The sequence below is a fragment of the Carassius gibelio genome, chromosome A22 (genome assembly GCF_023724105.1).
Source record: "Carassius gibelio isolate Cgi1373 ecotype wild population from Czech Republic chromosome A22, carGib1.2-hapl.c, whole genome shotgun sequence".
Classification (NCBI taxonomy): Eukaryota; Metazoa; Chordata; class Actinopteri; order Cypriniformes; family Cyprinidae; genus Carassius; species Carassius gibelio.
This window is the reverse complement of record NC_068392.1, coordinates 21497161-21513404: the sequence shown is the minus strand read 5'-3', so window position 1 is coordinate 21513404 and position 16244 is coordinate 21497161. Positions and strand designations below refer to the sequence as shown.

The following is a 16244-nucleotide window of genomic DNA, read 5'->3' as shown; positions in this document are numbered from 1 at the left end:
GCATCCATGCTGCTTTATCTTTGTGAATGTAAATGTGGCTGAATGTGTATGGATTTTTATTACTTCAGCAAATGGTCTTTTTTGACTAAAGATAAAAATTACAGTGTGTTTTCTTGATACTTTGATATAAGATAGCGTGATGATTAAGGGAAATTGGATTGCTCATGATACGAGCCCAGTGAAGGTTGATTTTTTTTCACACATTATGTTGTATGTTTGTTGATGTTTCATGTCATCTGTTCTGTTAGATTGTTCTTTGCTATTTTTTTTTTTGAGTATTCCCACTTTTATCTAGAGTTATACATGATTTTATTTTCTTGTCAGAGTAGTTTTGTAATATTGTAATACCCATTACAAAACTATTAACTATTCAGCTGTGTTTTGAAACCACAATCACTCAAACAGACAGGTCAGTAAAGAATATTTATTGGACTGAACATTATGGAGGCACACTCTTATGTTGTTCAGATTTTAATGTTTATTAAACCTCAGCAGATTTTAGTGTTGGTTACTGAGACGGAGAAGGAGGAGAAGAGGGTTCATGGTCTGAAGGGCTTTGGCAGAGACATGGTGGAAGGAAAGGACAGATTGGATAAATTGAAGGGGGTATTTTTACAAAGCCACTGTATGGGAACTCAGATCGGCCCTCAGGCCTTTTGTTTCTGCCCTTGTCTTCATGGCTTGCTTGTTCTGGACGTCTCCCTTGGTCAGGCCTTTTGACTCTGCCCTTATCCTCATGGCTTGCGTGTTTTGGACGACTCCCTCGGTCAGGCCTTTTGTCCCTGCCCTTGTCCTCATGGCTTGTATGTTCTGGACGGCCCCCTCGGTCAGGCTTTTTGTCCCTGCCCTTGTCCTCATAGCTTGCATGTTTTGGTCGGCCCCCTTGGTGACTCCTTTTGTCACCCCACCCCCTTCCACTCCACCCCCTACCTTTTTCCTCATGTCTTGCACGTTCTGGACGGCCCCCTTGGTCAGGCCTTTTGTCCCTGTCCTTGTCCTCCTTGGTTGCATGTTCTGGATGGCCCCCTTTGCCAGGACCTTTGTCACCGCCCTTGTCCTCATTGCCTGTGCGTTCTGGATGGCCCCCTTGGTCAGGCCTTTTATCCCTGCCCTTCTCCTCATTGCCTGTGCGTTCTGGATGGCCCCCTTGGTCAGGCCTTTTATCCTTGCCCTTGTCCTCATTGCTTGCATGTTCTAAATGGACTCCTTTGTCAGGCCTTTTGTCCCTGTCCTTGTCCGCAGGGCTTGCGTGTTCTGGACGGCCCCCTTGGTCAGGCCTTTTATCCCTGGCCTTGTCCTCATTGCTTGCGTGTTCTGGACGGCCCCCTTGGTCAGGCCTTCTGTCCTTTCCCTTGTCCTCATTGCTTGTGTGTTCTGGACGACCCCCTTGGTCAGGCCTTTTGTCTCTGCCCTTGTCCTCATTGCTTGCATGTTCTGGATGGCCCCCTTTGTCAGGCCTTTTGTTCCTGCCCTTATTGTCATTGCTTGCATCTTCTGGATGACTGCCTTGATCAGGCCTTCTGTCCCTGCCCTTGTCCTCATTGCTTGCATGTTCTGGACGGCCCCCTCGGTCAGGCATTTTGTCCCTGCCCTTGTCCTCATTGCTTGTGTGTCCTGGACGACCCCCTTGGTCAGGCCTTTTGTCTCTGCCCTTGTCCTCATTGCTTGCGTGTTCTGGATGGCCCCCTTGGTTAGGCTTTCTGTCCCTGCCCTTGTCGTCATTACTTGCGTGTTCTGGACGGCTGCCTTGGTCAGGCCTTCTGTCCCTGCCCTTGTCCTCATTGCTTGCATGTTCTGGACGGCCCCCTCGGTCAGGCATTTTGTCCCTGCCCTTGTCCTCATTGCTTGTGTGTCCTGGACGACCCCCTTGGTCAGGCCTTTTGTCTCTGCCCTTGTCCTCATTGCTTGCGTGTTCTGGATGGCCCCCTTGGTTAGGCTTTCTGTCCCTGCCCTTGTCGTCATTGCTTGCGTGTTCTGGATGGCTGCCTTTGTCAGGCCTTCTGTCCCTGCCCTTGTCCTCATTACTTGCGTGTTCTGGACGGCCCCCTCGGTCAGGCATTTTGTCCCTGCCCTTGTCCTCATTGCTTGTGTGTCCTGGACGACCCCCTTGGTCAGGCCTTTTGTCTCTGCCCTTGTCCTCATTGCTTGCGTGTTCTGGATGGCCCCCTTGGTTAGGCTTTCTGTCCCTGCCCTTGTCGTCATTGCTTGCGTGTTCTGGATGGCTGCCTTTGTCAGGCCTTCTGTCCCTGCCCTTGTCCTCATTACTTGCGTGTTCTGGACGGCCCCCTCTGTCAGGCCTTTTATCCCTGGCCTTGTCCTCATTGCTTGTGTGTTCTGGATGGCCCCCTTGGTCAGGCCTTTTTTCCCTGCCCTTGTCCTCATTGCTTGCGTGTTCTGGACGGCCCCCTTGGTCAGGCCTTTTGTCTCTGCCCTTGTCCTCATTGCTTGCGTGTTCTGGACGGCCCTCTTGGCCAGGCCTTCTGTCTCTGCCCTTGTTCTCATTACTTGCGTGTTCTGGACGGCTGCCTTGGTCAGGCCTTCTGTCCCTGCCCTTGTCCTCATTGCTTGCCTGTCCTGGATGGCCCTCTTTGTCAGGCCTTTTGTTCCTGCCCTTATCCTCATTGCTTGCATCTTCTGGACGACTGCCTTGATCAGGCTTTCTGTCCCTTCCCTTGTCCTCATTGCTTGCATGTTTTGGACTGCCCCCTTGATCTGGCCTTTTGTCTCTGCCCTTGTCCTCATTGCCTGTTTGTTCTGGACGACCCCCTAGGTCAGGTCTTTTATCTCTGCCCTTGTCCTCATTGCTTGCGTGTTCTGGATGGCCCCCTTGATCTGGCCTTTTGTCCCTTTCCTTGTCCTCATTGCCTGCATGTTCTGGACGGCCTCCTTGGTCAGGCATTTTATCTCTGCCCTGGTCTTCATTGCTTGGGCGATCTGGACGGCCCCCTTGTTCAGGCCTTTTATCCCTGCCCTTGTCCTCAATGCTTGTGTGATCTGGATGGCCTCCTTGATCAGGCCTTTTGTCCCTACCCTTGTCTTCATGGCTTGCCTTGTCTGGACGGCCCTCTCGGTCAGGCCTTTTGTCCCTGCCCTTTTCCTCATGGCTTGTATGTCCTGGACGGCCCCCTCGGTCAGGCCTTTTGTCTCTGCCCTTCTCCTCATTGCTTGTGCGATCTGGACGGCCCCCTTGATCAGGCTTTTTGTCTCTGCCCTTCTCCTCATTGCTTGTGTGAACTGGACGGCCCCCTTGATCAGGCCTTTTGTCTCTGCCCTTGTCCTCTTGGCTTGTGTGTCCTGGACGGCCCCCTTGATCAGGCCTTTTGTCTCTGCCCTTGTCCTCTTGGCTTGTGTGTCCTGGACGGCCCCCTTGGTCAGGCTTTTTGTCTGTGCCCTTGTCCTCTTGGCTTGTGTGTCCTGGACGGCCCCCTTTGTCAGGCCTTTTGTCCCTGTCCTTGCCTTCATGGCTTCCATGTCCTGGACGGCCCCATCGGTCAGGCCTTTTGTCCCTGTCCTTGTCCTCATGACTTGCGTGTCCTGGACGGTTCCATCTGTCAGGCCTTTTGTCCCTGTCCTTGTCCTCATGGCTCGCGTGTCCTGGACGGCCCCCTCGGTCAGGCCTTTTGTCCCTTTCCTTGTCCTCGTGGCTTTCATGTCCTGGATGGCCCCCTCGTTCAGGCCTTTTATCCCTGTCCTCATGGCTTGCATGTCCTGGATGCCCCCCTCGGTCAGGCCTTTTGTCCCTGCCCTTGTCCTCATGGCTTGCGTGTCCTGGATGGCCCCAACGGTCAGGCCTATTATCCATGCCCTTGTCCTCATGGCTTGCATTTTCTGGACGGCCCCATCGATCAGGCCTTTTGTGCCTATCCTTGTCCTCATGGCTTGCATGTCCTGGACGGCCCCATCGACCAGGCCTTTTGTCCCTATCCTTGTCCTCATGGCTTGCGTGTCCTGGACGGCCCCATCGACCAGGCCTTTTGTCCCTGTCCTTGTCCTCATGACTTGCGTGTCCTGGACGGCCCCATCGGTCAGGCCTTTGGTCCCTGTCCTTGTCCTCATGGCTTGCATGTCCTGGACGGCCCCCTCGGTCAGGCCTTTTGTCCCTGTCCTTGTCCTCATGGCTTTCGTGTCCTGGACGGCCTCCTCGATGAGGACTTTTGTCCCTGTCCTTGTCCTCATGGCTTGCATGTCCTGGATGGCCCCAACGGTCAGGCCTTTTGTCCCTGTCCTTGTCCTCATGGCTTGCGTGTCCTGGACGACCCCCTCGGTGAGGCCTTTTGTCCCTACCCTTGTCCTCATGGCTTGCATGTTCCGGGTGAGGCAGGTTATCTCCTGGAAAATGGGGGGTTGGGAAGCCATGGAATTTACAGTCTTTTCTTGACTGAGCAGGGTGTTTCATTGGATGAGTTGTGTTCTGGAAATATATAGAACAAAGGCAATTCAGCTAGTCAGGACAAATTAACCTGGTCTAACTGGTCTGAATAAGAAAATATGTTATAGAGAGATATACCTGAGCTTTGTAAATGTCACATTCCACTTCTGGTTCTTCATTACCAACCTTGTAGGTCTTACAGAACCCATACCGCTAGAGAAATAAGATGGAAAGCAGTTTATCAGTCACAGTACATTAAGACAATCATTTTATAATATGGGTTTTTTGAATTGTTACATTTAAATATATAAATGATGCATTAACTAATTGAATAATCACTAATTTATATACAATATGTTTTTACATATTATGTTTTCGACATTAACACTTGTCTGCTTGTCCAGGATGAGTGGATTTTGTGAAGGGGCAAGTGAAAGATCATTTTTCTTGCCTGACCGGACAAGTAAACTGATCAAAATTTTCATAACAAACAATAACTAGGGTAGCACTAAAACTTGGGTAGAACGATTCTGATTTTATTTCAGTATAAACTGTGACTAATAACGGATAATGTATTAACAGTAGCTGGTCTGATTCGAGGAGAAATCAAAATTATAAGCGCAACAGAAACAAAGAAACAAACATGAACAAACATACAAATATATATATACTTAAATATATATAAATATTCTTCTATGTAATATATGCAACATCACACGACCAGACCCGACTTTCAGCTTGATTGAAATGTGATGTTGATTTATACTACTTTAGTTAAATAAACAAGTAATATTAACTGACTTACATTTTAGACATATTATGTATCGTTATTCCCTTACGAAAAATAACCATGGTTTTATTATAGTAAAACTGTAGTAACCCATGGTTTTTTGGCGTATTGACTGCCATTTGTAAAACCACAGATTTACTACAAATACCATGGTTAAACTATGGTTAATATAGCAAAACCATGGTTAATTTGTGGTTACCATTGTTTAACTACATTGTTTTAACTACAACCATGGTTAATTTTCGTAAGGGATTGCTCCATTTTGCTAACAAAATGGTTCTAAGCAAAGCCACAGCAGTACAGTCGCGCATCTCCGAGAAACACACAATAGTCTTCCGTTACTAAATGATTATTTTTTGAACGAGTCAATGATTCAGTGAGTTATATACATATAAGATATCTCCTTTTATCTTTATCAAAAACTGTCATATTATTTTTCTGAATACATTTAAAAAATAAGCTGAATAATATATTAACAAACCACTTAAAGATAGGGGAAAAACAAGTTTGCTACATATTTCCTAATATTTGAATGATCAATATATTAAAGGTTTAGTTCACCTGAGATGCGCCAACTTTATTTCATGTCTTCTGAACAGCTGACAACAAACAACCGCTTACCCCTATTGAAAGGCTTGGAAGAGCAAGGACAATTTTTTATATAACTTTGATTGGATTATTCTGAAAGTGGAAATTCACATACAGCTAGGATGCTTCGAGGGTGGGTAGAAGATAAACAAATTTTAATTCTCGGATGAACTAACCTTTTAAATGACATTACTGTATATTATAAATTATACATAATAATATATTGTGTTAATAAAATACAGGTAAAAAATAATTGACACTTTTCATATATTGAAAAATATGTGAAAATTTGTGTATATATATATATATGTGTGACGAGCACTCCCAGAGGAATCAGCGTCGCCCTGGCAACGAACAGAAAACACCTGCACGTCCTCGTCACCGGCTGATCGGCTGCTCCCCATCAGCCTGCACACTCTGAAGGAGCACACACTGCACTCAAACGACAGTCTCGTACCAAATGCAATGCTGGTCTACTCCCTGTCTCATCTCTTCACAGAAAGCAGCGAGTGACCGACAGCCCACCCACTTTGGAGCTCATCAGGACACCCACTTTTACCTTAACTGGCATCGAAGAGCATGGAGAGCACACGGGAAGCACCGGCCACCAGAAAGCGGAGCAGCACATTTCACCAGGCACCCCACAATATTCAATAAATCCACTCTCCGGGGCTTTTGATGATTTCACGCACCTCTTGTCGAGTGATTCTTCAACCCGTGACTATATATATATATATATATATATATATATATATATATATGTATGTGTGTGTGTGTATATATATTTATATTCATTAAAATACTTTATAATGTATAGATAAGATATGGTACTGCATGTGTAAAAAATATATTAAACATATATTTACTTTTGCAGTATTTACAAACATATATGGACATGTATATTTATAATTTATGACATAAATTTTTCACATTTTAAAATAAAGCTAGTTTTTAACATTAGAATATCATACTAAACACCTACACCATGTCTGAAATAGATGTGACAAATCGACCACTGAAAATCATTAGAAATTTGTGTCAGCACATCATAAATAGAATGCAGCAACATTTTCTTTGTCTGGGATTTGCCACGCTGCGCTATCAATCAATCACCTTTATTTATATAGCGCTTTAAACAAAATACATTGCGTCAAAGCACTGAACAACATTCATTTGGAAAACAGTGTCTCAATAATGCAAAAAGTCAGCAACATCTAGTGTAGACAGCATCACTGATTATAATGAGTTCTATAGCACTGTATTGCTATATATATATATATATATATATATATATATATATATATATATATATATATATATATCACATTTATATGGGAGCATCTATGTGCAGGGTAATCAAATGTGTAAGTCTGGGTTTAATAGCACTCGGTTGAGAGCAGTTTCTGTATATTTTTTATGGTAGCCCATGAAGAGCTCTAAAATAAACAAATACAAAAAAAAATGAAACTTAAATCTATAAAACCTAGATTCATGCTTTTATTTTGATTTAATTTTTTTGGCAGCCAACCATGCCATGCCATAACCAAGTCAGTCCTTTAAAGTCTCAAGTCATATCCAAAAGTTAAATTTAATGAGATAATTAAATGTCTAATTAAATGATTATTGTGTATTAGTGATGAACAGTTGATGTTAATAAGCAGCATCACTTTAGAAAAGAAAAACACAAGAGCTACAACTGACTTCAGCCATAGCCTTGGATGAAATTAACTGAAAAAGAAGACATTAAATCTCTCAGGATATGATTAAACAACTCAATGGAAGCAGAAGCAGCAGCAGCAGCAGCAGGTTCAGTCGTTACTAATCAAAGACTAACTCGAAGCACTGCCCACTGTAAAACATCATAGCCCAATTAAAGGGGCTTTTAGACTGGCAGTTTAGTGCGGAACAGTTGAAGTTGAAGTGAAGTGAAGTGAAGTGACATTCAGCCAAGTATGGTGAACCATACTCAGAATTCGTGCTCTGCATTTAACCCATCCGAAGTGCACACACACAGAGCAGTGAACACACACACACACTGTGAACACACACCCAGAGCAGTGGGCAGCCATTTATGCTGCGGTGCCCGGGAGCAGTTGGGGGTTCGATGCCTTGCTCAAGGGCACCTAAGTCATGGTATTGAAGGTGGAGAGAGAACTGTATATGCAGTTTTGTTTTGTATACTGAACTAGCTTACACATTCTTAAGTTAACCTGCTGCCTTAAATATGTTAGTAAACTCAACTTAAAGATATTCTTTGTTTTATTTTAACCAATAAAACATCAACATCTGATCCTCTGTAATTCTCAGTACCAGTATGTGTCCATCAATAATGCACAATAACTTGTGAAACACAGCTCTTCAAGTTGAAAAAAATATATCTTTAAGTTGAGTTTACTCTCATTTTTATTTTTCGACCAGAAGCAAGACAAGCTGTGGTAGAGATTGTGGCAGACTTGGAAGCTGAAGGAATTGTCAGACGAACTTCTACAACCAACAGCCCTGTCTGGCCATTCAAGAAATCAGACAGACAACTCATGGTGATTAACTATTGCAAGAATCTTAACGGTTTAGATGTGCTGTCAGCTTTGTGGTCTATACCTATTGATGAAAAATCTCAAGAGAAATTGGCCTTCACTGTGGGAGCAACCCAGTATGTTTAGAAAAGACTTCCACAAGGTCTTAATATTTCTCCTTTTGTATTTCACAGAGCCCTGGAGCAATTTATAACTGAGTGAAAAGCTTAAATTGAGAGTTCAGGAAGTATTTGCTTCCTGTATGTTGATGACTTGTTAAATATTACTTTGCAAGCTTTAAGAAAATGTGGATTGAAAGTTAACCCTTACAAAGTACAGCTGGCCAAAACTAAAGTTATTTATTTGGGCCAAGAAATATCTCCTGAGGGAAGAAGATTGACCACAGATCATGTACTTTTCAACTATTGTCGTCAGTATATACCTGATTTTTCCAGCCTCACTAGTCCTCTCATTGATCTGTATAAAGGTGCTTGGAGCTTGGAGTGGAACAGATAGAATGGACACCACAACCTGAGGAAGTGTTTACCTCTATGAAAGAGAAACTGATTTCAGCCCCAGCCTTGGGACTTTCTGATTATCGTTTGCCATTTGCCATCATTTGCCATCATTTGCCACAGGGTGGGAGATGAGACCTACTCCAGCAGTGTTGTGTCAACAACCAGGTGATCAATACCAACCATTTGGATACTTTTCCACAAAGATTCCTGTTACCATGATAGGTCAACCTCAATGAATACAAGCTCTTGATGGTGCCCCGTGGGCAGTGAATGCTGTGGAAATTCTGAAAGGTGCGCAAACCATCGCTTTGCACACCCCACACAGTAAAGTAAGGCTGTTGATCAACACAAACATCAAAACAATCACTGATGTGAGGAGAAAAAATGGGAAGCAGCTTTCCTGAACAAGGACTTGAGAGTGTAAATCATCAGAGACACTTCCCTTAACCCTCTGGGGTTCTTCATTTATGAGTCAAATTTATGTCAAATATGACCCGGAGGGTGGGATTCAGGTATACTTTTTTTCAGTAAAATCAATCAAATGTATTTTTGTTCAATTATATTTTTTCTTTCTTTTTTGGTGTTTTGAGAGAATTTTATGATAATAATGAATTTTTATGCAATAATTATGATACATTTTTTCCCATATATAATATAAATTATATATATATATATATATATATATATATATATATATATATATATATATGTCTTTTTTTTATTTATTTATTTTTTATTAATGCTGTATTTTATTTTAAAGTACAGCCAAGGCCGATAGAAATTTTTTTTTGAAATTAGATTGGTGCCATCTGGTGGACAAATTAAGCATTTTTATCATGCAACAGCACATTTTTACCACTATAGAGACTACAGCTCTCTGTAGAAAGGCTTGTGAATTCTAGTGATTTTTGCACATCTTTGCAAAACATCTTTTATTTATTTCAGATTGTGGATTTTAATATATAATCACAGATTCTCAAAGACTATTTTTGTCAAGTTATTTTTTTGTTTGGTTGGTTTAAATGGTAATTTCAAGTGCCAGTTTTAATTTATAATACAGTCAAACCTGAACATTGCACTAGAAAGAGAACAAATGGAAAGCATTTTGTTACCCATTGTTCTAATCCTAACTTAATTAAAAAAAAATACATTATTTCAATCATAACATATTTTTATTAACCTTTTATTTGAGAGAGACATAGTATGTGACTTTTAAGTTTTGGACCCAATGTCTCCCATTTATTTTATTTATTGATTTTATTTCACATATTCTCATATTTCTCTGTTACAGGCTCACCAGTCTAGTATTTCCTTGTGTGTGTGTCAACAGATGCTGTGATTGGCTTCTTGATTTTATAAACAGGTGCTGCAATAGGCCTGGAGGTTACTAGGGAAGAATTCCATCCTTTGACCTTACTCTGTTTGTGCGTGCGTGCGCACGCTTGTGTGTGTCTGTGTGTGTGTGTGCATGTTCAAGAGAGAGACATGGTATGTGACTTTTGCATTTTGGATCCAATGTCTCCCCTTTATTTGATTCATTGATTTTATTTCCCATATTCTCACATTTTCTGTTACAGTTTCACCAGTCTCATATTTCCCTATGTGTGTGTGTGAGTGTGTCTATTTTGCAATCTTGATGGCTTACAGCCTCATGCTTTCATTGCTGTGCACTTTATTTCTTACATTGATGAATAATTGCTTTTATTTCACAAAATTAGCTTTTGCAATGAGACACTTTCATTTGTGCGTGTGTGTGTGTTTTTGTGTGTATAAGTGTGTGCGTGTGTGAATTTTTTTTGTCTGTTTTTCACTCTTGATGTTTTAGAGATTCACCCCTTCACTGTTGTGTGCTTTTTTCTGCATCGTGGCTGATTTGTAGATTGTACACAAAAAAAAAAAACTCAGTGTTTTCATATTTTTGCCAATTTCCCATTCATTTCCTATGGCGGGTAATTTTTGACCCGAAGACCCTGAGTGTGACTATTTTTTTTACGACCACTTAGACTTTTCGAATCCTGTCCTCAAATTTTTTGGGTGTTCATATACCAAGTACCAATAAAGTCACTAAGTTTCAGACCATTCCGATGAAGCTACGATTTTTAACATTTAAAAAAAAAAATATTTCGGGTCATAAATGACCGAAGAACCCCAGAGGGTTAAGCTTGCAACAATAATGCTGGAACTGCATGAGGAAACACCACATGAGTGTGAAAAATAAGTAGAAGAAGAAAGCCTTGGTCCAGTTAATCCAATCCCTCATGAAAATCAAGATGAAGAGTTATGGGTCGATGGATCCAGTTACTAGTCAAGTCAAGTCTGCTTTACTGTCGATTCTTCAGTACAGTACATACATACAGAGAATTGAAATTGCGTTACTCTCAGACCCATGGTGCATACATATTTAAAATATAGCTGCAAGCAGCGATGGAATTCACCAACAAGAGCCACAATTGCTTCTTTTTCAAGTGCAATGTATGGACAGTTAATACTTACAAAATACTTACTTGTTTGCTAGTAACACTGAATAAAACTTATAATTAATTACTTATAATTAAGTAACTTTAGAAAACAGCTACACTACAAAAACCAATATTGAAAAACATGAAATTCACAGTAATATAACTGCCAGGTTAAATATTTAATCTAATAAAACATTATAAGTGCATATGAATTTATCAATGAAAAAAAAAGAATCTACATTGCAAACATGAATTTTGAAAAAGACTAAAAAAGGAAGAAAAAAATAAATTTAGGAGAATCAATGAATTGTGAACAATTTATTACCATTGTGTAAGTGAAATGTAATCATTTAATCCATAAAAAAGTAACTGTAGTCTGATTATGAGTATTTTAAAAAGTAGTTTACTCTAATTACAAATACTTGAGTTTTGGAATCTGATTACATAATCCAGATTACATGTAATCCGTTACTACTCAGCTCCAGAGGTGGGTAGAGTACCCAAAAACTGTGCAAAAGTAAAATTACTTATAGAAATATTTCCTCAAGTAAAAGTAAAAGTACTAGTCTGAATAGTTACTTGAGTGAGAGCAAAAGAGTATCGGATAAAACATCCACTCAAGTAGTTAGTTACTAGTTACTTTGTGTCATATTAACCTATTTTTATAGCCTATTTATTTATTTAGATATATAGATAAAATGTATGTAATGTATGTGTGTCTGTATATATGTATATATTTCATCAGTCTTTACTCCAATTTATGTAATTTATTACAAAACCCTGTCTTGTTTACTTAAATAACAGATTTAGGTGTCATGCCATAACATATTTTAATACGACTTTATATTAAATGTGAATTTAACATAGAAAGTTAATGTGATATAAAAATTGCTACTAATCTTTCATTGTTCAGAAAGAGAGCAAATAACATTTACATTATTAAAGATCATTTTCACTGACAGCCTAGAGTTCAATATTGAACTCTCAGAAATTCCAATTAAAATCACTGAAACTGTTAACACTGCTGATGTTCTTAAACGTTACAACTCTGAGTGAAGTGATGGGCAAAAGATGCGGCTCTGGGAGCCGATGCTTTGTAGTGAATCAGAAGATCCGGCTCGCATCGAGTGAGAGCCAGCTCCCAGTTTTTTTTTCTTTTGGCTGCTTACTTCAAGGTAGAACTTTGTTTTGATTGTTCAGCAATCGCATCGCGGCCAATCAGATGTGAGTATATGGGATCATAACATTATGTAAAAACAGAGAGGGGTATGAAGTGAAGCGGCACCCCACTGCAAGTTAACGAGTCGTAACAACGTTAATGGAGGGGAGACTGTGTATTGTGGCAACATCGGTTCCTTCAGAGAGAATCTTCTCAAAAACAGGGCAGATAATCACAGGAAAAAGAAATATGATCAGTCCATCAAAGCTGAGGCATCTGATTTTTTTGAATGCCAATTTTCACTGAGGACATTAATACTATTTGTGTCACGGCGCGGTAGAGACGGCGCCGTGGAAGAAACAGGGTCTGGGTCCAAATGCAGGAAAATAACACTTTATTACACACGAGAACAAAAAGGCCAACACGGCAAAAACAAAACAGAAACAAATTACGTGACAAGCCAAAACACGAGAATCAAGAACCACAGCATATACAAATGACGATTAATGCAACCAGACAGAGTGGTGTGTGAGACGAAACTATATACTCGTGAGCAAATTGGGAACAGCTGTGTGAGTGAGTATGTGCACAGGTGTACAGAGTGAACCAGGTGTGTAAATGAATTTGTGAGTTGGTGAAGGTGATGAGTCCAGGAGAATGGAAGTGGTGCCCTCTGTTCGTGAGAGGGAGGACCACCGAGTCCGGACTCATGACAATTTGCTTGAGTTTGGTTCTAGTTCTGTGGATTTATTTGCAGTTTTGTTGTTTATTTGTGCAATAAAATGTTTGATTAAAATATTAAACAAAAGAATGGTTTTGTAACAAAATAAATGCAAAAAAATTAGGCAATTATAAGGATTCTGCACACTGCACATGAAAAGGTTTTCAACACACAAACCATTAATTTTTGCAAAGTTATGGTAAAACAAAGCCCTACAAAAAATCCTAAATTAAGAACCATTCAAGAGTCGAAAGAGCCAACTCTTCTTTGGGAGCTGAGCCAAAAGAGTCGGAGCGTCGCCCACAGTAACGAAGTAAAAGTACAGATTTTTCCCAAAAAAATTACTCAAGTAAATGTAACGAAGTAAATGTAACTCGTTACTACCCACCTCTGTATATATATACACACATTTATTTGTTACATTTATATTATTTACATCAAGCTTTTGAATGGTATACTTTATATTGTTATTGAAACTTCATAATTTTTCACTTGATTATACATTTAGTCAGGAAATATAGTTTGGAAAAATTCTAACTAGTAAAATGTTTACACATTATGTGAAACCTACAAATACAATTATATAAAGAAGTAAAAAGAGACTTACTCATGTTTATGATCTCTGCTGAATAATATTAATAATATATTTATCCATTTAGCAGAAGCGACTTACAGTACATTCAGGCTATACATTTTTACCTATCATGTGTTCCCGGGGTATCGAACCCCAAACCTTCTGCTTGATAGTGCAATGCTCTACCAATTGAGCTACAGGAACACTTAAATTAGTTAAACTTAAACTTAAATTAAATTAAATAAATAAAGCACTTCATTCTTTTTTTTGAGGAAATCCAAAACTCAAATCTTTAGGTAATCCTCATCACATCTTCTTGAGGTGAACTATGCTTATTCCTCTCAGCGCGTGTTACGGCGAGTCAGAGACATTCGCATCCATATGCAGAAATTTATTATAAAAATGGTCAGACAGGCAGTAATCAGGAACGGCATCAGGTATGTCAGGGATATCCAGAATCAATAACAGTCAACAGTGGAACTGGAGCCCACCAGGGTGGAGGTTCCACAGCAGTAACCGTCTCCTTGACAGCAATACTACAGGCTGAGAGAACATTGCTGGGTGCAATAGACAGCTTGTGATGAGACTCAGCTGAGATGTGATAAGGCTCTGGATGATCTGTTGTGGTATGACGAAGCTCTGGAAGATCTACTAGATCTGATGAAGTTCTTGAAGAACAGTAGTGATTTGACTGGGCTCACAAAGATCAACTGTGACTTGACCTTGTTCACAGGGATCAACGGTGACTTGACTTTGTTCACGGAGATCAGCGATGACTTGACTTATGAAGTTTAACTGTGGTTTTACTTGACTAGACTCTGGGAAATCAATAGGGACCTGATCTATGGGGACCTGACTTGACTCTGGGAAGTCAATTGGGACCTGAGTTGACTCTGGGAAGTCAACGGGGACCTGACTTGACTCTGGAAGATCAACAGGTACCTGAACTGAGTCTGGAAGATCAACTGTGGCTGCCATCTTGTGCAGTGGCTCTGGGCTGGCGGCTATCTTGTGCAGTGGCACTGGACTGGCGGCCACATATTTTGAAGTGGTGCTGGGCTGGCGGCCATCTTGTGCAGTGGCTCTGAAGTGGTGGCCATGATGTGAGTAAGTCCAGGGTCGTGTGCCTCCGTGACACCCACAGAGAATGCTGAGCCAACAATCAGCCATAAATAGTCCATAAACTGACCAAGAGATGAGGGGACCCTCACTGATTAGTCGTGACATGGTTCATGATGGTTCATTTAGTCCATCACAAAAAAAAAAAAAAATCTATCAGCACAAAATCCGGCAGTTCAGAGAAATAAGTGAGGTCTAAGTACTCATGTACATAGTCCTCGAGTGATCCAGTGCCCTGCTTGATGGCTAGTAATAGGCTTGTCATATCCAGACCTTGCCAGTGTCCATAGGAAAAGCTGCTGGATCCTGAGAGGCGAAGTCTTCTGTTACGGCGAGTCAGAGGCGTTCGGATCCATATGCAGAACTTTATTATAAGAATGGTCGGACAGGCAGTAATCAGGAACAGATCAGGTATGTCAGGGATATCCAGAAACAATAACAGTCATAAGCAGAGGTCGGGGGAGGCGGCAGAGAATCTAAGGCACTATACACAATCCAAACTCAGAAACGAGAAGAACAAACACAGGGAAAATGCTCAGAAATGCTAGACGGGGCTAAAAAAGGATGGGAAATGGAGTTCGAAAAAGGGGATGGAAACAAAAATGCCTGAGTGGAGTGCCCTCTATAGGAGTTTATGGGCACTTCAGCTAATGATTGTGACAGCGCGGAGCAAAGAGTAAATTAAAAAAAAAACCTTGAAGAACAGTCTCGCTGCTTTGTTTTCTGTATGGGCGTTTACAAGCCGTGAGCTTCACATGGGAAATTATAATCTCAATAGCTCCTTTAGTGCATGGGCGTGGTTGCATTAGAGATAATGAATAGAGATGTGAAAGACTGGACATCACATTGTTTTCATATAGATTACTTTATCACATAATATTTGTTTTTGGTAGCACTAAACTTATTTAGTTTAAAGGTAGACATGTCAAGCTTTCTATAGCTATATCTCTCATGTCTCTTCATTGAGTATTCACTGAGTAACAGTTCATTTTAATGGCAGATTTCTAAATCAAGATCACCGCAGACCAAGGTTGCAGACAGCACACATTGTTGATATATTTATTTTATAAATGCAAAAGGTTTAGTTGTTATTATGTCTTGTATACAAATAAAAGTAGACCCTTTACAGATTTGATTGATGTATTGCTCTAATTTGTACAATCAAAACTGAAAGTGTAATTTAAGTTATTTTCAGGGTTATCAGGAGAAAATGCCTCATCACACGTATACACGAGGATTGACTCCAGAGGGTTAGGCAAGCTGCCACATACAATAATGCCACAGGCCAGAGTCCCCCCCCCCCATAATGTACACCTTCTACAGAGGCACCATTGAGGGCATCCTGACGAGCTGCATCACTGTGTGGTATGGTGCCTGCAATGCGTCCTGCCAGAAGAAAGTACAACGCATAGTGAGAGCAGCTGAGAAGATCAT

The 16244-nt window shown here is 40.8% G+C and overlaps 1 protein-coding gene and 1 long non-coding RNA gene across 6 annotated transcripts in view; both read right to left on the bottom strand.

The window, feature by feature from the left end:
- Window positions 1–410: 410 nt before the first annotated feature.
- Window positions 411–16244, bottom strand: part of LOC127942734 (zinc finger CCCH domain-containing protein 13-like) — a 44503-nt gene continuing 28669 nt past the window's right edge. Inside the window, exons 6-8 of one of the 5 annotated variants that reach the window (XM_052538658.1) lie at window positions 4508–4582; window positions 2896–4411; window positions 411–2775 (exon numbers count right to left, since the gene is read on the bottom strand). In XM_052538658.1, the coding sequence (XP_052394618.1) occupies window positions 509–2775; window positions 2896–4411; window positions 4508–4582 (3858 nt within the window). In that variant the 3' untranslated portion in view covers window positions 411–508. Of the gene's footprint in view, window positions 4412–4507; window positions 4583–16244 lie in introns of all 5 variants that reach the window. The other 4 variants (XM_052538659.1, XM_052538656.1, XM_052538657.1 and 1 more) reach the window with 4 other exon arrangements.
- Window positions 12774–16244, bottom strand: part of LOC127942736 (uncharacterized) — a 3940-nt gene continuing 469 nt past the window's right edge. The window contains exons 1-2 of the long non-coding RNA XR_008149388.1: window positions 14604–16244; window positions 12774–14573 (exon numbers count right to left, since the gene is read on the bottom strand). The exon at window positions 14604–16244 is cut by the window's right edge and continues 469 nt beyond it. This is a non-coding gene — a long non-coding RNA (uncharacterized LOC127942736). The remainder of the gene's footprint in view (window positions 14574–14603) is intronic.